At 41.8% G+C, this 23,052-nt stretch overlaps 1 protein-coding gene across 4 annotated transcripts in view; it reads right to left on the bottom strand.

Annotated features, from left to right (window-relative positions):
* Positions 1-23,052, bottom strand: part of Grk5 (G protein-coupled receptor kinase 5) — a 183,921-nt gene that overhangs the window by 63,114 nt on the left and 97,755 nt on the right. For all 4 annotated transcript variants that reach the window (XM_055591554.1, XM_055591555.1, XM_055591556.1 and 1 more), the window contains exon 3: positions 2,425-2,537. In XM_055591554.1, coding sequence (XP_055447529.1) covers positions 2,425-2,537 — 113 coding nt within the window. The remainder of the gene's footprint in view (positions 1-2,424; positions 2,538-23,052) is intronic.

Here is a 23,052-nt window from a genome sequence, read left to right as displayed (position 1 = left end):
CAGGTGTTTTTAATCCTCAGTCATGGTTCAGAACTAGTTTGATCGTTCAAGTATAAGAAGGCAGTGCCAGGACTGAGGCAGAGTCCACAGGTGATGATAAGGGATCACGATGTCAAAGAGCTATGACTATGATCCCAAAGCATGGGGGAAGAAGGAGGAACAGGGAAGAGTTAAGGGAACTGCAAAGACTACATCTTCCAGTAACTGGGGAGCAGGGAACATTCTTAGGGTTGTTAGTTTTGGGGACCTGGGAGAAGTGGCTGCATATGTTGGGTATGTTGACCTGGTGGTGAAACTTTAGTGGAGCTGTCTACCCCAGCTTTGCTTATAAGTCTAGAGACCACAGAGAAACTCTGAAGAGACATATAAACTTGAGTCCTGTGGAGAAGCACCTAAACAGAGATAGAGGCCGAATGAGTCTCTAAGAAACAATAGTGTCTTGGTTCTACTTTTGAGAAGAGATCCCAGATGATCCCACTCCCTTCACAGGAGTTCTCTGTTGCTCTCTCCTGCTCCCTAGAGCTCTTAATCTCCATCCTCAGATAGAAATCTAAAAGGTAGTTTACCAGGCCATGAGCCTGAGGGGCCACAACCATCTTGATCAAAGGCTGAGGGACTCTGAGTATTTTCTTAATCTTCCTAAAAGCTCTCTCATTTGACAACACAGCTGAAGAAAGTCCTGGAAACATCAGGCACAGTCACCTGACACAGAGACATGAAAGATTGGCTTGAAACTGCCAATGGGCACCCACTCACTGAACAGGAGTTTACTGATTGTACCTGTGTCTTCAGGAAACTTTGCTGGATGGGGTGAACAAAAAGCTCAAAAGCCAAAAGTTTGCATTCTGTGGGGAAATAGTAAACTGGTAAAAAAGATACTGTGTATTTTATCTGAAGCATTTGGGCTGGAGGAAGGGCAACAGCACCAAACAGCTACCTGTACAACCACTTTGGAAATCAATCTGGTGCTTTCTCAGATAATTAGGAATAGCACTTCCTCAAGATCCAGCTATACCACTCCTAGGCATATATCTAAAAGATGCTCAAGTGCACAATAAGGACATTTGCTCAATCATGTTTGTAGCAGCTTTATTTGTAATAGCCAGAAGCTGGAAACAACCCAGATGCCCCTAAACTGAGGAATGGATACAGAAATTGTGGTACATCTACACAATGAAATATTACTCAGCAATAAAAAACAAGGAAATCATGAAATTTGCAGGTAAATGGTGGGAATTGGAAAAGATCATTCTGAGTGAGGTGTCCCAGAAGCAGAAAGACACACAGGGTATTTACTCACTCATAAGTGGATATTAGACATATAATATAGGATAAACCTACTAAAATCTGTACACCTAAAGAAGCTAATCAAGAAGGAGGACACTGGCTAAGATGCTCAATCTCCATTCAGAAAGGCAAAGAGGCTGGACATCAGAAGAAGGAGAAAACAGGGAACAAGTCAGGAGCCTATCACAGACAGCCTCTGAAAGGCTCTACCCTGCAGGGTATCAAAGCAGATGCTGAGACTTATGGCCAACCTTTGGGCAGAGTGCAGGGAATCTTATGAAAGAAAGGGAAAATAGTAAGATCTGGAGAGGACAGGAGCTCCACAAGGAGAGCAACAGAACCAAAAAAATCTGGGCACAGGGGTCTTTTCTGAGACTGATACTCCAACCAAGGACCATTCATGGAGATAACCTAGAACCCCTGCACAGATGTAGCCCATGGCAGTTCAGTGTCCAAGTGGGTCCCATAGTAATAGGAACAGGGACTATCTCTGACATGAACTGATTGGTCTGCTCTTTGATCACCAATCCCTGAGGGGGGAACAGCCGTACCAGGCCACAGAGGAAGACAATGCAGCCACTCCTGATGAGACCTAATAGACTAGGATCAGAAGGAAGGAAAGGAATACCTCCCCAAGTGGACTTGGGGAGAGGCATGTGTGGAGAAGGAAGAGGAAGGGAGGGGTTGGGAGGGGAGGAGGGAGGGAGCTACAGTGAATAAAGTGTAATTAATAAAAATAAAAAAAGAAAATATTCTATATACTCTACTCCCTCTTTTTACTCTTGTTCTGTTTATCTTATAACTCAATAAATAGTAATGTTTTAGAATGCAAAAAAAAAAAAAAAAAAGAACCTTCCTAGGGGTTGGAGAGATGGCTCAGTGGTTAAGAGCAATGTCTGCTCTTCCAGAGGTCCTGAGTTCAATTCCCAGCAACCACATGGTGGTTCACAACCATCCATACCCTCTACTGCCCGCTTCTGGCATGTAGGTGCACATTCAGAAAGAACCTTCTCAGTTTCTCAAGGAACAATAGTTTAGATTCTTCATGTTTCAAAACCATCGGACTATCTTTATTTCCTCCTGACAAAACTAATTGCCGATCACAGAAGACCCAAGGACCACTTGGCAGGGACTTACCACTAAGTCCAGGAACTGAATGTAGCACTCCAGTCCAGGCCTGGTTTCACAGAACTGTCGAAAAAGCAGTCTCCCAATTGGTTGCTTGTCACATAGACTGTAGTAATCTCTGTCTGGAGACAAGACAAAAAAAAAAAGTATGTGATGAGATCAGGGGAGCACCAGGAAGGGCCATATGTTACTCTACAATTGGGTTCAGAGTCCTAGTTAGATGAAACAAGATAATGGTAAATGGAGGCCATTGTCTTGTAGGGTTTGCACACTCAGAGAGAGAAGTCTAGAGCAGAGAATGGTGCCAGGCCACAACTGGCTCTGTTCTGCAGTACTACAGTTTCTATAAGGAGACATCAGTGGTTCTGGTGATAATGGCTCTATTCCCTGTCTGGCCAAACAACATGAAACAAAGCCTAATTCTGGTGACTAGGTGAAGGTATCAGGACCATGGACTAAACCAACCCGACTGGCATACTCTCTCTTGCTCTGGGGGCCAGGGCCTACGACAGTGTCCTTGACCTTTTGTGAAAAGCTGCTGTGACAATGAGGCTGAACCAGGAGCTCAGAACTAAGAATATGACAAGAAGCAGAGCTGGTCCCTAGTAATATCCAGATCTCTGGATCAAACATGCCTGTAGCCACCCCACACCTGAAAAAACTATATAAGGGAACTCATGCCCACTCTTTGGATGTTTCTAATGAAAACTGATGAATATTCCCAGATGAACAAGCATAGAAACAAGATTAAGCTTCAGCCACTAAGTTACTAATAAGGTTCTCAAAAAGAAACAAGGTGAGCCATCCAGCCCAAGGCATTTAGCACTGGTTTGTTACTTCAATAGGCTCAGCCTATCCTCTCCTTGACCCTCTTTGGTTTTTCCTCCTATGAAAAACACAGTGCATATTTGGGGCTGGGACCAGGATTCTTTCCCTACAATGACACTACAGCTTCTCTGAGCTTTCCCCGGTCAGAGGATGCTTGAGGCAATGACTGAGGCATGCTGTCTCAGATGCTCCCCAGCACTGGGCATTCTGGTCTTTCCAATCTGCAGCTGTCCCTCAAACTAATAGGGCTTGGAATCAGCTTGGTGGAAAAGAAGGTCTTAGTCCTCAGCAGTTATGGAGCAGGGACAACCATCCACTAGCAAAGGAGGACCTGGATATAATTATTAGTTTTTGTAATCTAGTCCATCTTTTCTTCTAGGGAACATCCTCTCTCCAACTCTGAACAAATCCCTTCTGGTTCTGGGATGCTGGTGCCTCCTAATTTCTGAAGATGATTAGTGACTCAACAGCCAATCAGAGTCATCTGTCTTCCAGCCATAATGACAAGTCATGTTAAGCAGGAGGATGAATTTACCTGATGATAAGTGTAATTGTCTCAAAATACCTATGTTCAAACACACAGTCCAGCAAGCCTCTTCACTCTCTCTCTTCTCAGGTCAGGCTGACATTTGCCAAGATGTCAACCAACAGAAGGCACAACAAGACCAAAGGCTGTGTTCCCAGAACGTTTCCTTAGCAAAATTTGGGCCTGACCTGGGCCTCTTACAACCCAAGAACACCATAGAGGAAAGGTACTGGCCAGAAGCAGTCTCAGTTGTCACTCCATATAATTATGGGTGTTGTAGAAAATAAAGGGCTATTAATATTTACTATCAATCCATAGATACAATTATTACATCGGTTATTATTTAACCCGCTACCATATCAAAAAAGATACAGACACCTGATAGATTTTTTCATAAGCCTTATTTCACCTGTGGCTGGGCAGATATTAACCCCCTAAACTACCTAGATATCTCCCAGTCCCATATCCCATGCCATTTGCTCTAATCATTCCTATCTGGGCTACTTCCCATCCAAAATAATATAAATACTTGCACATGCTTTCCATTTGGGCTGCTTCTCTCTAGCCATGCTGATCCTCAGAGTAATTCCTCCCCGCCACATGGTTCTTCCTTATGCAAACCCATGCCAGTCTTTCTACTTCCTTTCCTCCTATCTCCTATGGGTCTCTCTCCTGTCTCCCTTCTTGTGATCCTTTCTCAAGCCTTCAAACTTTAGCTCTGCCTATTTCTCTTCTGCCCTGCCCAGGCGTAGGTATTTATTTAGCCAATCAGGAATAATTTGGAGCAAGGTTACATAGCAACATTTGGGGTATGTGATAGTCTGCTCATAAAAGCCAGCAAGCAGACCTCGGAGAAGCAAAATAATCAACACTCAAAGATAAAGTACCAGATCATGCTGCAGCACACAGGCCTGAGTTTCTCATCTAGAAAATAAAGGCATCAGAATGATCAGCTGCTGAGTCCCTTCACAGATTGGAGCCCTCCTTGTTTGCCAGTTTCACAACTAGGTCTCAAGATAGACTTCAAGCACAAAGACTAAAGCTAATTTTTACCCAGTATTCCAAAGCTCTGCTTTTGTCCTCTCCTGGTGGCAACAGCTGGTCTGGTGTCTCCCCTCCCTGAATCTAAGGCAAAGGTTGGAAACATTTTGTAAGACTCATAGTAAGTATTTTAGCTTTTGAAGGCTATATGGTTTGGGTCATAATTACTCAACAATGGAATTGTAATGAAATGTCCCCTGGCACTGTATGAATTGTCCATGGGTATGATGTGTCTAATAAAACTTTATTTACAAAAGCAAGTGGAAAGCCACAATTTTATCGCACCCCTTTACAATGTAATGCTGATCTGATTCCTTATATTCAGCTGTCTCCTTCCTAGTTTCTTTCTTTTTTAAAAAGATTTATTTTTTTATTTATATACCACATCTTACTGTAGATGATTATGAGACAACATGCGGTTGCTCGGAATTGAACTCAGGACCTTTGGAAGAGCAGCAAGTGTTCTTAATCTCTGAGCCAACTCTCCAGGCCCAGCTGTCTCCTTCCTAAGGCCATGGAATATCTGCTGTCTTAAAAAAATCTAAGGAGGAGCTACTAAGTACCATGCTTGTCACCTGAGCATATAACCATAAAGAAAAGCAGGTCTGAAGTCAGAAAAGCCAAGTCCATTCCAAGTGAAACCCAAACCTTTCCAGAGCCCACTGACTGCTGGAAAGAACATACATCAATAAACACACACACACACCAAAAAAAAAAAAAAAAAAAAAAAAAAAAAACATGACATGCCACGTTTCTGCAATCAAATACCACTTATCACTCAACCCACACAGACAGACATCAGGAGCAAACACAGCATGGATGAACCCAAGCAGCACTGTGTGGGTCTAAGACCTGGAAGCCAAAGATATACATGCGCAGTTGATTCTATAAGTCTAAAACTTAAAAAAGGCAAATTCACAGTGACTAAAATCAGAACAATAGTGGGAAAGCAGGGAATTCATGACAGGTGCCTGAAGGAGCTTTGGGTAAGATGAAAATGTTACGTGTCATGACGCTGGTGATTGCATGGCTGTAAGTACTTATAAAAAGTCATTTTATTATACTTGAAATTGGTGACTGCACTGCAGGTAAGCAGTTACATTTCAATAAAGATAACCAAAGGAAAGAAAAGAATTAAGTCATACAACCTGAGTTATCTAAGTTTGTTTCTTCAGCCATCAAATAAAAAGATCCTAACTATGGCCTCACTCAACAGCAGTGTTGCCCCAAGTAGAGACATGTCTTCATCCTCTAGGAACTGTAGATCACTGACTGGATCTAAATTCTCCATGTGGAATCCAGATCTGTGTTTCAACACACTGCCCCAGTTTATAACAGTTCCTCCTTCCTAACAGAAGGAACACTCTTAAATTTCTAGCCTATTATAGATGAAGACACATGTGTAAATGACTACACCATTACCAAGTCTAATAATACCTGACTGCCTAGAACCCATGGAATGTGAAGTCTCCTGAGCATGCACCTGGATCCACATACCACATGAACTTGTATGAGGGTCAAAGTATGTCTATAGTTAACATAGATTAGAGGCAGCAGAATTAAAATTAAAAAAGAAACTGTTTGGTCTTTTCTTTTCCTACATTTTTTTTTGTTTGTTTTGGTTTTGGTTTTTTTGAGACAGGGTTTCTCTGTGTAGCCCTGGTTGTCCTGGAACTTGCTCTGTAAATCAGGCTAGCATCCTACTTAGAGATCCACCTGTCTCTGCCTTCCAAGTACTGGAACTAAAGGTGTTCATCACCACATTAGAACTTTTTTTTCCTGAAATCGTAAAGGCTTAGCAACACACAGCTGGAGCTGCTGGTGCCTACTTTGTGGTTATTAGGGGGAAAAAAACTGAAGAATGAAACTGGAGCTACACCAAGTTGAGCAGTGTCCCAGATCTAGATCTAGATCCAAGATCTAGATCCAGCCATTCCTGAAGCCATGGGTTCTATTTCTGAGCTTTTTAGTTTCATGAACCAACAGATTCCCTTTTACCCTTAAGCTAATTTATTTTAGATTTCAGTTTATTATAACAAAAATGGGATAATTAATAAGCCTTTCAGCCCTGAACAGTATTTGGATGACTCAAAATGAAAGCCTATGTACAAAATCTTTGCCCGTTCTTAAGTGCTCTGTACAGCAAGCTCCTGCACCATTTACAAGCAGTATTGCTTCCACTTCCACCACGAAGCAGGATCTGCACAGAGATTCCGGAAACTATGTTTTCACTGCTGATTAGTCCAGCAGCTCAGAAATATCCAAGCATCCCATCCTTCTTGTATCCCAGAGGCAGACCTGCTGCTTGACTGGGTGAGAACTCGTATGGAGCTAGTGATATGTTGGGATCTAAGTCCTTCCTCTATCCTTTGGCTCAGAAGTCCTCAGCTAGGTAGGGATTTAGCCATGTCTATATCATGGTTGTCTTTCACAACAGTTAGTTGCAATTGATATTAGTGTTTAGAGACTACAGTGCTTGAGACAGCACCTCTATAACAGGATTACCCAAATACAGAATATAATGCTGACAGTCAGCAAGTGGCCCTGGGTAACTACACTGTCTTGGATAAATCCCTTTCCTGAGGCTTGGTTGCCCCATGGAACATTTATTCAGTTCGCTTGCTGCCACCAGGGCTACCAGCAACACATGGGAGCACCCCTCCCAGTCCCAGAACATGGTCTGACCTATGTGACCAGCATCCAGGAAGACAGGTGATCGAAATGCTGGATGGCTTTTACTGCTTTGAAGGTTCAGAAAGGTAAGTAAATGGAACATATGAAAAGAGGCTTGACTCCCTGACAACATGATAACAGGCTCTCTGGCTGAGTTGCTTCTCTGTCCTGAGCCACTGTATCCAAGTTCTTGGCTCTGTTACCAGCTTTGCCTTGCATGGAGACCCTCTCTCTGAAAGAAGCTGTGCATCTCTCTATAGCTCATGCCTGAGGTTAAAATCTTACAACCCAGATAATTCCTTTAAGGCTCAGAAACAGGAATGATATTGATAGTGAAGACAAATAAATGTTGTCATTGTTTTCATTCTTTTCTAGTTACATGAAATGGGAACATACTTTCTTAATTAAGACTCTGTGGTATGTGGGCACTTAGAGGGCAACCAGATCTTCCAACAAAAGGGCAGAACACAGACACAGAGAACAGCAGGGCTCCCTTCTGATGGCCACAAGACCTGAGTGCAACACAGTGGCCACCCAACACCCTCCTGGGATCTTGAGAAAGTTGGCTACAATCCTTCTGGAGCAAGCAGGGAACACCCATGGGTGGCGACATAGGGAGGGGTCACCATGAGTGAATCCTGCTTAGGACTGTTTTCATTGTTGCCCCAGGCATTCCTTGAACTTGGGCCAAAGAAAATGTAGATTCCATTTCAGGAGTAAGGGCAAGAATGAAATGTGGCTTCCTGAGGAAATGGAAATGTTAACACCGGAGCCCTCTGAAATGAAACCACATGTTATGGTAAACTGGGCAGTGTGTGTGTGTGTGGGGGGGGCTTCAAAAAGGTTTCCTGTGGCCATCTCTCCACCAGCTAGATACCCATGTTATTATACTTGATTTAATTTCACTTCCCTGAAGTACCAGGTTATTGGCAAGGAGTTAAGTTCCTCGTGGTCCCTAAGACAGTGTAGGAAACACATGTAGAGACTGGATTAAAGTCCACAAACCTCCATTTTACCATATTCCAGGTCTGATACAATAAACAGAAAAAGTGATGTGGAATAAGCTTTCTATCAAAAATTCCTGCCAATACTGGAAAAAGCAGTCTGGCTTTTGCTCTGAAGAAAAATGGTCTGTGATGTTGGAGAGGAGTGATAGCATCCTGAGTAAGGGCAGTTTCTCACAGTCTGTCACTTGGAAGGAGTAGAAAAAGGGAAACATTTGGTATTAGGTTAGTAATAGTTGAGCAGGTTCTGATTACTTCAAGAATGATGTTTCATATGAATGAAAATGCCATGGCACACTACACAAACACACCTTCAACAAACATCATCTTGCTGTGCTTCTTATCCCCTCATCCTGATCTGTAGTTTTACTAATTCCTTGTGATTGTCACATATCTTCGAAATATCATAAATAGAAAGTCTAGGTTTTACATGGTCAGTGGCACTTATACAAGCTGCACGCTAAAACCAACAATTTTTGGAGCCCAGGCTGCCAGTAGGAAGAAAAAAAAAAGTGTTGGCTTGTGGCTTTGAAGATCTGGGTGTCAGGAGTTACAGGGGCAGGTTTCTCGCTTGTCCCCCTCAAGCACATCAGAAAGGTACCTGGAAGTCTAGGAAGGGGTAAGACTGAGATTCACATGGTGTAGAGATATTGCATTCATATTGGTACCTCTTTAAAACACCATAACCTCCATTTGCCTGTAAATTTCATGATTTCCTCATTTTAAATTGCTGAGTAGTATTCCATTGTGTAAAAGTACCACAATTTCTGTATCCATTCCTCAACTGAGGGACTTCTGGGTTGTTTCTAGGTTCTGGCTATTATGAATAAAGATGGTTGAGCAAATGTGCTTCTTGTGTACTTGAGCATCTTTTACATATAGGGGCAGGGAGGAGATGAGGGAGGGAGGATGGGATTGGGAGGGAAAGAGGTAGAGAGATACAGCAGGGATACAAAGTTGACAAACTGTAACTAATATTAAAAAAATAAAAATTAAAAAAATACTATAACCTCAGAGTTAGGCCATTACCTCCTCCTCATTATTAAAGTACAAAAAAAGCAAAGAACTTGGATATCTTCTCACAGTGACAATGGGATGAAGGGCTGGTAAGTTAAAGGGTGGGAGTGAGGGAAATGGGAGAAACAGCTAGGGGTGATGGGCTCAGAATCCTAGGAAAAGCTAGAGACAGATTCAGGATCTGGATCAGATTCAGGTCTGACTCTTGCCAATTCCGAAAGGAGAGGTTGGAAACGCTGAACTTGAACTGCTTTCCTCTACCCAAAAATCTCCTCAGTGACCAAAAACCTCACTTCTGCAAAATACTCAGAAGACAAAATACCATGTGGCAGAAAAGTCACCTGGTATGTCAGTGCTGGTTCTTTTGAATGTTGGGGCAAGTAGGAAACACAAATTCACAACCTTTGCTCACTTCTATTTTTATAAATGTTGAAATTTTCAGATGAAAAAAAAAAAAAAACAACACTTCTAAAGGCTGGGCTGAAAAATCAATGAAGAGCCTGGAAAGCAAAAATCTGTGACTATTAGCCATCCAATTTTGTGCAGGGGCAAGAAACATGTAGTGCTCTGAACTCTGTTTTATTTTGTAAGCCTGAGGCAGAACCTCCCAGCGATTTGGGATCAGGCCTATCACAGAGTAACCAGGACAGCCTGGCTTAGGGTAATTGCTGCTCTCTACCCTGGTGCTCTCCTGCAAAAATCCTAGGGATACCATCCACTTACAAGGGCATTCTTTCATTTGTTTGTTTATTTGGTTTGTTGTTGTTTTGTTGTTGTTGTTTTCTCTCAAACCTGTACAGCTTTAGAAGTGGCAATACCCAGTACACACCCAGACAGACTATATCAACTCTAGGGCACCATGAATGTTTTGTGAAAGTTTACTGGGTGGTTCCAATACTACATTCCCTATAAGGTCTGGCTCACTGCACCTGCAACAGCACTTGGCTCAAGCAGCAGAATAGGTATATACATAAAATGATTGAGCAATGGAGCAGCAACCAATGAGAGCAACAATCCTACTTCCAAATCTCAGGCCATTCCCTCAACACCCCTCCATGATCAATCTGGCAGAAGCCCTAATCAGAGGTAGCATGAGCTCAAGGAGCCAGCAAGAGGCAGTGCTGTGGTTGTCCACAATTCCTGCTGACTATAGAACTAGCCTGCATTTCTTAGCTTCTTGAAATCCACAGTAACAATAGACAAGGACCAGGGAGTCTAAGAAGTAGTTGATGTTATATCAATGCCACCAGCTAGCAACCTAAATGGGAACAAGAAGTACCCAAGTGTGACAGGAGCTAGAATCACCTAGAAGACAAAGCTCTGAGTATGCCTATAAGAGAGTGTCTGGATTAGGTAAGCCTCTTAGCATGTTTGTGATACTGAGATGAGAGGACCTGCTCACTGTGTGCAGCACTATTCCATGGGTTGTGGTTCAGGACCAAATTAAAAGGAGAAAGTGAGTGAGCAGGAATGTTCATTTCCCTATTTCCTTTTTGTAGGTGCAATGTAACCAGCTGCCTCAAGCTCTTACTGACCTGCCTTCCCTGCTATCATAGGTTGTACCCTCAAAATATGGTCCAAGATAAACCCTTTCTCCTTTAAGTTGCTTTTGTCAGGATATTATTATCATAGCAACAGGAAAAGTAACTAAAGACATTAAGTAATCCAGATGTCTTTTGGTCCGTTTAGGTCTAGGCTGCCCTCTCAGTCCAGAGAATCTATCCTACAGGAGATATGCTCTAGGAAATGACTCCAAGAGATGACTGCCTAGAACTGGCTGTCAAATAGGTACCTTCATGGACTGACGAGGCTAGCTAAGAGAATGACTCAAGATGTCCCTCACCAGTCTTGCTACAGAAAGTTGGATCTGACTTCACCTCCTTGAACCTTCAGCTCTGCAGCCTGCATCACACAGGATTGTGTAACTTACAGTTTGTCTCATGCCTTTGGCTACTGTACTAAGCAGCAGCCTTGCCTCCTCATAAGTCATAAGTCCCCTCTGTCTTACTATCTTTCCCCTATCATGTTTGGGAAGTCTACATTCTTATGAGATCACCAATAAATATACTGATGATTAAAGAAGTAGCAGCTCTGAGAACAGCTGTCCACTAGGATACTGTTTATACTTCTCTTGTCCAAACAAATCTGGTATTCCTTTAAGGAGGGAGCCTTCAAGTCTCCAGTGTCCCAAAGTCAATGCTTAGCTTTAACAGGATATTGGAATTGCATTTTACAGCACATTCCTATGCTGGTACCAACATGGAGGAGAATCTTTAAGCTAAAAGGACAGAGTGTTAGCCTGCCTTAGAGCCAGCAGGGAAGTAGGCTGCCTGACTTCTCAAACATCCAGGCACCTAGCACAGAGCCATACACAGAGCTATGAACAATAACTTTTGCTGATCTAGTAGATGAACAGATTAAGACCTAATAATACATGCCATGTGGCTGAGGCAGGAGATTGACACTGAGTTCAAGGCCAGCCTGGGTTACAAAGTAAGTTTCAGGTACAATATAAAATCCTGTAATTTAAAAGGATGGGGAAGCTAAAGTTCTAGCTGAGTTGGTGCTTGTCTAGCACACACAGGCCCTGGGTTTGATCCACAATACCACATGAACCAGGCATACTGGTACAAACGTGTAATTCCAACACTTGAGGAGTAGAAATAGGAAGTCAGAAGTTAAAAACCATCTTTGGCTCTATATGCCTAGGCTTTTGAGGCCAGCCTGGGCTACATGAAAACCAATGCAACAGTAGCTGGCAAATGGCTGTATTCTAATTCATGTAATTCCAAATTTCTCCCTATGCTAGGCCAGACTATGTTCGGCCTTACAGAAAACAAAGTCCCTTCCATGTGAGCAGCAGGGGAGTAAAGGCAAGTCCTTTATTAAAACTTCAGACCCTAGGCTGCCCAGATGGCTCAGAGTGTAAAGATACTTGCCACCAACTCTTACAAGCTGAATCTGATCCCTAGGCTACACACAGAACTGACTCCTGCAAATGGTCCTCTGATCTCACACTTGTAGTGTCATATGCAAACCCAACCCATACATAAAATCTGGTTTTAAAACTTGAAAAACATCCAAGGGGATGGAGAGATTCCCCAGCAGTTAAAGGGCACTTTTTGCTCTTGAAGAGAACCTAGGTTTGGTTCCCAGCATACAAATGGAGGTTTACAACCACCCCAGTTCCAAGGGATACATGCTCCTTCATCTGGCCTTTGCAGGGACCAGGCATATATATAGTGCACTTACATGAACACTGGAAAAAAAAAACTCATACTCATAAAATAAAAATAAATCTTTTTTAAGAAAACAAGTTTTGTGGGTTGTTTTTTTTTTTTTTTTTTTAACATTTATGCTAGGAATTGAACCTGAGTCCTCTGGAAGAGCAGCCAGAGCTCTTAATAGCTGAGCCATCTCTCCACCCCCAAAATAAATAAATCTTTCTTTAAAATTCCAAAATCCTCATTTAAAGACCCCCACCCAAGCCTAGTACAGAGACCCCACTGGTCTCTAGCAATTCTAACCTCCTCCGCGTAACTTGATACTTTGAACACCACAAGGCAGAGTTGTTCTGTTAGCCCAGAAGCCTGTGATGGATGTCACACAGGTGTCTCATATAAATCTTCAAGGGCCTTCTCTGCATGAAGCCAAGTAGACACTTTAATCATCAGGGGCAAAGAAAACAAAATGCCTCATGCATTTTCATTTTTATCTCAGTAAAAGAGTACAATCAATTTGTCAGCATGCAGTAGCACTTCTTGCCAAATAGCACTTATTTTAGATTGAAGCTTTCTTAGCTATACAAACACTGAATAAACAGAGGCAGAACCCCAAACACATGCTTCTCTTTGCCTCTTTCTGTTTTAAGAATCCTACATGTCTCATAACTGTCTAGACCCCATAAGCTTCCTCACAGCTGGAGCATTGCTTGTTCCTTTCTTCTCTTTGACAGTCATCCTTGGAAACAGGTATTTGACTGATGGGGAACCTAAAAGAAACCCTCCTGGGTGAAATATGATCGATAACTGGGGAAAAGAAAAAAGTAACTGGGATAATAAAATACAATTGTGGTGAACCCTGCATTTCTAACTGGTTTCAAAGTGTAACCCATCATGGCTGTTTGTCATTGAAAAATTCCATACTGGAACTGTCCATGTTTCTTGATTTGCCTTCTAAGCAATTAACTGAAGAGGGGATTTGCTCAGGAAAATGTAATAAATAACAAAGGTGAATTCAGAGCTTCTCAAAATCACTTTGTCACTTGGAAAGCTCCCCATGCAAGCCCTTACAAGCCTGTGCTCTGAAAGGCTGGGCTGAGTCTATGCTTTGTACTAGGCAAGGACCCACTATGATAGGTGACTGGTGCTCATCAGCAGAGAATATATACAGCACAGTCTAAGTCACTGCCTCTAAAAGAGAAAATTATCTGGACATCCACTTCCTCCCCAAAACAGCTTTAACCTGACTCTCCACCTTTAAAACACAATTCACATACTCAAATGCTCAAAGCTGGGGCTAGGGCAGAAGAACCAAAAGGTCATCCTGATGTCTAGGCTCAATCCTGATTCACTGTATCCTGGTTGTTAATTGACTCAGTTTCTAGCCCATCATATTGGCATCCCATTTTGCTCAGCTCATTTGGCTGGGAGTGACTTCATCCCTTTGTGTGTGTGTGTGGGGGGGGTGTGTGTAAATGTATGTATGCATTATTATATGTATGGACATGCATACACCCACAGTTCAGAATGAGGACAAAGTTGGGGTCATCTTGAACCATACCAATGAGGACAACACCCTACGAGCAGATAGAGGCTGAAAACTAAATGATCAGAGATAAGAGTTTCCATAACAACCCTAGACCTTACACTACATTGCTCTTTAAGAGAGGTGTATTTTCTTATTGAATAGTTAGTTTCTCAATGTTAGTGGATGGGGAGGGGGCATCTTTGTTATAGCAACTGAACTTATATTTCCTGTCACATTATGTAGGACATAGTATGCATAATGTATATACACCATACAAATGTAAAACAAATGTATAACAACCATAGAGATTTATTTTACAGGTCTTAAATGGATCTCATAAGTATGGATCAACATATTCACCATAGTGCCTGGCATATGGCAGATCCTCTATCAATACCATTTATCTGTTATGATTATAAAAGAATCATACCATAGACATTCTTGCCATATTTCTTTTATTTACCACTTTCACTTACTGCCCAGAGAGTGAGAGAACATCAACTTCCCATGAGGGTTAACTGAAACAGAGGGTTCACTTGCTTATATCTACTAAATCTAAACAATTTCAGATGCTGCTTTGTCAGGCAATATGAGCCCCAGGTGTTGCTTTAAATGTGTGCACCCACTGACTTCTTTCATCTTGACCTAAGATGCTAAGATAGTGTACCAAGGTCCCATTTCTCTTATCATGCAAATAGAAGACTGAGGAATTAAGGTCCTCAAATCTAAAAGAATGTGTTCACCTCAAGATGGCAGAAGTAGTAGACATTTTCTTTCCTATAGAACTCTATTTAGTTTTCCTTCCTGGAGGTATCCTGAACCACCTTCATTAGAAGAACATTTCATTGCGGTTCTGATGTCAACAGAACTACTTTTAGGGTACAGAACATAAAAAGAACAGCCTGGTTCCAGGAACTTAAGGTAAAAGATCAGAGATACATTTTGTTTTCCAAGATGACAGAATTGTGCAAGATCGTCTTGTACTGGTCATGTTCTCAAGGGCACAAGAGGCAATGCTGAGTTGGTCATTCTGGATTGACTTTACTACAAGGGACAGGAAACTTGGTGGTGCAGGTATACACAAGGGCACAGATGACTGCATGGTATCTGGCTCCAGACTACAGCATTATAAATAATATATACACTTAAACTCATAATTGTTATAGGACAACTAAAGGCTTCCTAAGAATTCCTATGTATTTTAAATATTGACTGTTCTTTCTTATAGCATAATGGCCTCCAACGAGCACAAAGTAGCAAGCAAGAACAGGTAGTGGCCAGTACCCACACTTCCTCAGGGCAGTGCCATATTTGACTTCTTCTCTAGCCACTGCTCCTTCACTTCTCTTCAGAGGCACTAAACCTAAGGGCTTTGGGAAATCTCCATGACTGGTTGCTTGTTAATCATCTACCATCTTCAGCTCAGCTCTGGAATAGAGTACTGGCCTGCCCTCTCATTGCTGCCTTCTTCGGTATTAAAAGCAAGTTCTTGCACATGGCAGGTTCTTGGGAATGATGTTCTTGGGTGAGCATGGTTATTTTCCATCCTCTCTTACAGTGAGGTACCCACAAGATAGCTTACTATTTGTAGGAGGCTAAAGAGGTTAGCATAGCAAATTTTGGTAAAGTAACCTTCTTCCTTTTGTAAACTTTCAGAAGAGTTCCCAAATGAGAAGGTAACTGTCCCTGCAGATTCTGCTAAAGACCCGACTGAAAGTTCCATTATTTATTTATTCATTCATTCACTCATTCATCATTCATATTTTGAGAGGGAGAGGAGTGTAGGTGACATAGCGTGTATATTGAGATTAAAGGACAACTTGTAGGGTCCCCCTACCAGCGGTCATACATCATTCCTTATTTCCACCTCCAAACATTTCTGGATGCATCCTAACACACACTAGTTTGCTCTTTGGAATACAATTTAAACGTTTCTAGTATTTTTCATATACCAATATGAATCTGCTATTTAACATGTTTTTACTTCAACTTGTTAAATTTTCATTTTGAAAAATTTGAGTTCTTATTCTAAAAATCTACTTTGTTCTTTTTTAGACCTTCTTTCTCATTCAGATTTTCAAGTCTAACACTTCTTTTAAATTATTCTTTATTTTTAATTCTGTGTGTGTGTGTGTGTGTGTGTGTGTGTGTGTGTGTGTGTACGAGTGGATAGACATGTGTGCACATGAGCACAATGCCCTTGGATGCCAGAAGAAAATGTTGGAACTAGAGCTAAAAGACATTCTGAACTCCCTGACATAGGTGCAGGGAATTATACTTGGATCCTTTGGGGGGGGGGGGAGTATTCACTTTTAACTGCTGTGCCATCTCCTTAGCCCTCTCTTATACTTTTTGATATATGCTGTATATGATAGGGTGTTCCCCTCCCTTTGGACCTAAGAGCTCATCACTATTCCAACTAACAGAACATGGTAAATGTGATTCCACAAAACAGGTACAGCTTGTGTCTCCTGAAATGCTCCATAGTACATCTATAGTAACCAACTTGGATCTGGCAGATAGCAACGGTTTCATAAATACTGTTGGCTTTATGAAGTATATTAGTAACATATTATTCAACTATAATGTATAGCTGGCTCTTCAAAAAAGGCCCATGACCATTGCCATACAACCTCAGTCCATAGTTAAAGGATTTCCCTTAGCAGTGAGAGATAATCCCCACCAGTTCAGAGAGGGCAGACTTCTGCTACCCTAGTACTTCAGAAAGCTAAGGGATTGATCAACCCTGCTTCTTATCCTCAGGGATCCACCCCTCAATGAAAACAGTCCACTCTTCTCTCAATTTTCCAAACAAATACCATTCTTGGCTCAGTAGCTACCATTTTCTTTTTCTTACAAGCCAGGTACTTCCAGGACAGTGTTTCTCAACCTGTGGGTCACAATCCCTTTGAGAGTTGAATGACTCTAGGACCGTCTTCATATCAGATATTTGAATTATGATTCATAACAGTAGAAAAATTACAGTTATGAAGTAGCAATGAAAACAATTTTATGGTTGGGGTCACCTCAACTTTAGGGACTATATTAAGGGGTTGCAGCATTAGGAAGACTGAGAACTACTGCTCTTGGACAAAAGTGATGTGGAGGAAAGAGCACCTGCATCATTAACCTAAAGCTAAAGCCAAACACAGATGACACTGTTAAAAATAATGCTTAGATGTCCACTGAAAGGAACAGGTAACACAGCATCCAACACAGCATCCATATATCTCTGAGGCTCCTCCCCACCTCCGTGTGTGTGTGTGTGTGTGTGTGTGTGTGTGTGTGTGTGTGTGTGTGTTTGTGTGTGTGTGCCAAAGAACAACCTCCAGGCACCACTCCCCTACTTAGTTGGTTTGTTTGCTCGCTTGCTTATGTGTTTTTGAGAAACGGGACCTCTCAGTGGCCTGAAACTGGCCAAGGAGACTGGGCTGGCTGGCCAGTGATCCCCAGAGATATGCCTTTGTCTGCCTTTCTGGTGCTGGAATTACAAGTGTGCAATCACACCCAGCACATGTATTCTGGGATGGGACCCAGGTCCTTGTGCTTTTACAGCAATACTTTTACAAACTGTGCTATCTCCCCAGTTCTCACTAGCAGCTTTCTGAAGTGCATCACACCCCTCCCCTATCACCACCTAGCCTTGACTTCCAGAAGCCAGGCTGCACCTGCTAACTCCAAGGGCTGATCATAAGAAAGTCAAGACAGACTTTCTATTTCAAGAGAAGAACATCAACAGTTGCCATCAACAGGGAGGCTCTGCAGGACCTGCCTTAATGGCAAATGAATCTGCCGTAATTAGCATATTAATAGCATTTGATTTCTAACCTCTTTACCACAAGGCTCTGAGGTAATGACAGAACAAAAAATGCAGGAGACTCCATGTGCCCCAGACCCACTTCAGGAGCTGCTTCTCACACAAGCTTCTCTTAGCTTTCTTCCCACAGACCAGCATTCTGACTCCCTTCCAAGTGGAAAGGGCTCATTTCAGACCCATGTGAAAACAGTCTAGAAAAAGAGGCTTTCTGGGAGCAAGCTTTCATGTGTGGACTAGTCAGTCTGTAGAACAAGACTGGCAGCTCTGAGAATCAAGCAGCATGAACTCCTAAGAGATGAGAAGCCCAGAGTAAATTCATGCCTTAGTGCATGAGGAAAGGGACCAGAGATGAACTACCAAGGCCCCATACTTGTCATGGGCTGCACAGGAACATCCTCCCACTAAAGACAGGGCTAAACAAAACTAGGTGCCAGCTAGCCCAGGGTACAGGTGAGAGGCTGGCTCTGAGCTCTGCTAGTGTTGCTTTAGAGAACAGCATCTGAAAAGCTGGACTGATTTAGATCCAAGAGTGTCTCTGGTCTTTTCAGAGGGCTGATGATATGGTGGACTATGACTATATGCTCTAGTTAAACATACATAAATAACCACCTGAACAAATAAAAATAGACACACGAGCTCTAGCCCTGATACCCAGGAGACTTTTCCTCTCCACTTAACTGCTGGGTCCTTCAGTAGCCACACCACAAAAAGGATTTTAAGGACAGGACTTTTGTTGCCCACACCCACGTTCCTGTGTAGACAGAATTCCTAACAACCAGGTGGCCAGTGAACTGAAGAGATGGGTAATCAACTTCCAGAAAAACTCTTATTGTGGCTAATTGTTGAAAGAACTGTGAAAGAATTTTTTCTTTTTCCTTTTTTCTACATCCTTGAAACTATGTGGTGGCTGGAACTGCAATAGCCAAGTCAGACCAGAACACATGCTGTAGAGCAGAGTCTGGGTCCCTGCTGACACAGAAAGAGGCGATAACTGGAGGTATCATACATATAAGAAAATTTTCAAGGTACTCACACCAAACTATTCAGCCAATAGGCATAATCACGTCAGGATCCAAAGAACATTCTATGTTACCCTCAAACATCCCTTACTACATCCTACCATTCACCCACAGTCACTTTGCCCAAGAAGCTTCCTAGGAGTACATCCTAGAATGGAAAAAAAAAATCATTTCTTTGATTGATGCCATATGGGCATCAGGAGTTTGGCAGGCCTAGGCTTCAATCCAAGTTCTCTCAGTTAATAAACACATTACATTAGAAAAAACATGTCATATCCATAAGCCCAGTTGCCTCAGTAGGATGAGCTGAGGATTAAATGATAACATAAGTGAAGATCTCCTCCAGCATGACATGTACCTTAGTATCTTTTCTAAACATCAGCCACATATGAGCCACCTTTACCCAAACCAAAATTATTTCACACCCCAAGAGGTATGACCTCCATCCCTATGGTTCTGACACAGCACGGAGGAGGAAACTACAAGTTCCATCAGTTGTCTCTGTGAATATCCCAGAGTCAAGAACACAAGGCACTCACTAAACATCTGCCTAGTTAGTGCTTGAATGTTCAACAAAATCAGAAATGAAAAGAGGGACATAATGGTAGACACTGCGGAAATCCAAAGAACCATTAGGTCCTACTTCAAAAGCCTATACACAACAAAATCTGAAAATCTAAATGAAATGGACAATTTTCTTGATAGATTCCACCTACCAAAGCTGAATCAAGATCAGGTAAATAAATTAAATAGTCCTATATCCCCTAAGGAAATAGAGGTGTCATCAAAAATCTTCTATCCAAAAAAAAGCCGAGGGCCAGACAGCTTCAGTGCAGAATGCTACCAGAGCTTCAAAGAAGAGTTAATACTGATACTCTTTAAACTATTCCACAAAATAAAAACATAAGAAACATCACCAACCTCATTCTATGACACCACAGTCACCTTGATACCTAAACTGCACAAAGACCCAACAAAGAAAGAGAACTTCAGACCAATCTCGCTTATGAACATTAACACAAAAATACTCAATAAAACACTTGCAATCCAAATCCAAGAACACATCAAAAATATCATCCCATGACCGAGGAGGCTTCATCCCAGGCATGCAGGGATGGTTCAATATATGGAAATCCATCAATGTAATCTACCATATAAACAAACTGAAAGAAGAAAAAAAAACCCCACATGATCATCTCCTTAGATGCTGAAAAAGCATTTGAAAAATCCAACATCCATTCACGTTTAAAGTTTTGGAGACATCAGAGATACAAGGCCCATATCTAAACATAATAAAGGTAATACACAGCAAGTGTATAGACAACATCAAATTAAATGCAGAGAAACTTAAATCAAACCCACTGAAATCAGGGAGAAGGCAAGACTGCCCACTCTCTTCCTATCTCTTCAACATAGTACTTGAAGTCCTAGCTATAGCAATAAAACAACTAAAGGATATCAAGAGGATACAAATCAGAAAAAAAGGAGTCAAAGTATCACTATTCCCAGGTATATGACAGTATACATTAGTGACCCCAAAAATTCAATCAGAGAATTCCTTCAGCAGATAAACACCTTCAGCAAAGTGGCTAAATACAAAATTAACTCCAAAAAATCAGAAGCCCTCCAGTATACAAAAGACAAGAGGGCTGAGAAAGAGATTAGGGAAACAACAATAGACACACACACACACACACACACACACACACACACACACACACACCCAAAAAACATTGGCGTGACTCTAACCAAGCAAGTGAAAGACCCATACGAAAAAACCTTCAAGTCTCTGAAGAAAAGAATTGAAGAAATCGGAAGATGGAAAGATCTTCCATGCTCATGGATCGGTAGGATTAATATAGAGAAAATGGTCATCCTACCAAAAGCAAACCTACAGATTCAATGCAATTCCCATCAAAATACCAACACAATTCTTTACAGACCTTAAAAGAACAATTCTCAATTTCATACAGAAGAATTAAAAAAACCCAGAATTAAAAATAACCCTGTACAATAAAAGATCTTCTGGAGGTATCTCCATCCCTGATCTCAAGCTGTGTTATAAAACAATGGTAATAAAAACTGCATGGTGCAGGCATAGAAACAGACTGGTGGATCAATGGAATTGAATTGAAGAGTAAGAAATAAACCCACAAACCTACAGACACTTGATGTTTGACAAAGCCAAAACCATACAATGGAAAAAATATACCATTTTCAACAAATGATGCTGGTCTAACTGGATGTCTACATGTAGAAAAATGTAAATAGATCCATATTTATCACCTCGCACAAAAGTAAAGTCCCAGTGGATCAAAGGTCTCAACCTAAATCCAGACACTCTAAATCTGTTAGAAGAAAAAGTGGGGAAAAGTCTTGAACTCATTGGCACAGGAGACAACTTCCTGAACAGAACACCAACAGCATAGGCTCTAAGACCAACAATCAACAACTGGGACCTCCTGAAACTGAAAAAACTTCTGTAAAGCAAAAGCCACTGTTAACAGAACAAAACAACAGCCCACAGAATGGGAAAAGATCTTCATCAACCCAACATCTGATAGACGGCTAATATCCAGAATATATAAAGAACTCAAGAAGTTAAGCATCAAGAAACCAAGTAATCCAATTAAAAAATGAGGTACAGAGCCAAACAGAGAATTCTCAACAGAAGACTATCGAATGGTGGAGAAACAATTAAAAGAAATGCTCAACATCCTTAGTATCAGGGAGATACAAATCAAAACAACCCTGAGATTCCACCTTACACCCATCAGAATGGCTAAGATAAAAAACTCAAGTGACAACACATGCTGGAAAGGGGAACCCTCCTCCATTGCTGGTGGGAATGTAAACTTGTACAACCAATTTGGAAATCAATCTGGTGCTTTCTCAGAAAATTAGGAGTAGTGCTACCTCAAGATCCAGCTACACCACTGTACAACCAATTTGGAAATCAATCTGGTGCTTTCTCAGAAAATTAGGAGTAGTGCTACCTCAAGATCCAGCTACACCACTCATAGGCATATACCCGAAAGATGCTCCAACATTCAACAAGAACATTTGCTCAACTATGTTCTTAGAAGATTTATTTGTAATAGCCAGAATCTAGAAACAACCCAGATGTTCCTCAACCGAGGAATGGATACAGAAATTGTGGTACTTTACACAATGGAATACTACTCAGCAATTAAAAACAAGGAAATCATGAAATTTGCAGGCAAATGGATGGAACTAGAAAAGATCATCCTGAGTGAGGTAACCCAGAAGCAGAAAGAAAAACATTGTATATACTCACTTATAAGTGGGTACTAGACCTATAAGATAGGATAAACATACTAAAATCTATAGTCCAAAGAAGCTAAACAACAAGGAGGACCCTGGGGAAGAGGCTTAATCTTCATTCGAAGGGCAAACAGGATAGACATCGGAAGTAGAAGAAAACAGGGAACAGGACAAGAGCCTTCCACAGGAGTCCTCTGAAAGACTCTACTCAACAGGGTATCGAAGCAGATGCTGAGACTCACAGTCAAACTGGGCAAAGCACAGAGAATTTTATGGAGATAGAAAGACCTGGAGGGGACAGGAGTTCCACAAGGAGACCAACAGAGACAAAATATTTGGGCTCAGGGTGGCCTCAAGAGACTGATGAATCAACCAAGGACCATGCATGTAAAGGACCTAGACCTCCTGCTCAGATATACCCCATGAGCAGCTCAGTCTCCATGGGGTTTCCCAAATAAGGGGAGCAGGGGCAGTCACTGGCATGAACTTGGTTGTCTGCTCTTTGATCAACTCCCCCTGGCAAGGTGGACTTACTAGGCCACAGAGAAAAACAATCTAGACAATCTTGATAAGACCTGATAGGGTAGGGTCAAATAATAGGGGAGGAGGATCTCCCCTGTCCTAGTCCCCTCTCCTAGACTAGGAGATGCACAAAGGGCGGGGGGGGGGGGGGGGGGG

The sequence above is a fragment of the Psammomys obesus genome, unplaced genomic scaffold (assembly GCF_907164565.1).
Source record: "Psammomys obesus unplaced genomic scaffold, mPsaObe1.curated_primary_1811, whole genome shotgun sequence".
Lineage (NCBI taxonomy): Eukaryota > Metazoa > Chordata > Mammalia > Rodentia > Muridae > Psammomys > Psammomys obesus.
The sequence above is the reverse complement of the archived record's forward strand: the minus strand, read 5'-3'. Positions and strand labels throughout refer to the sequence as shown.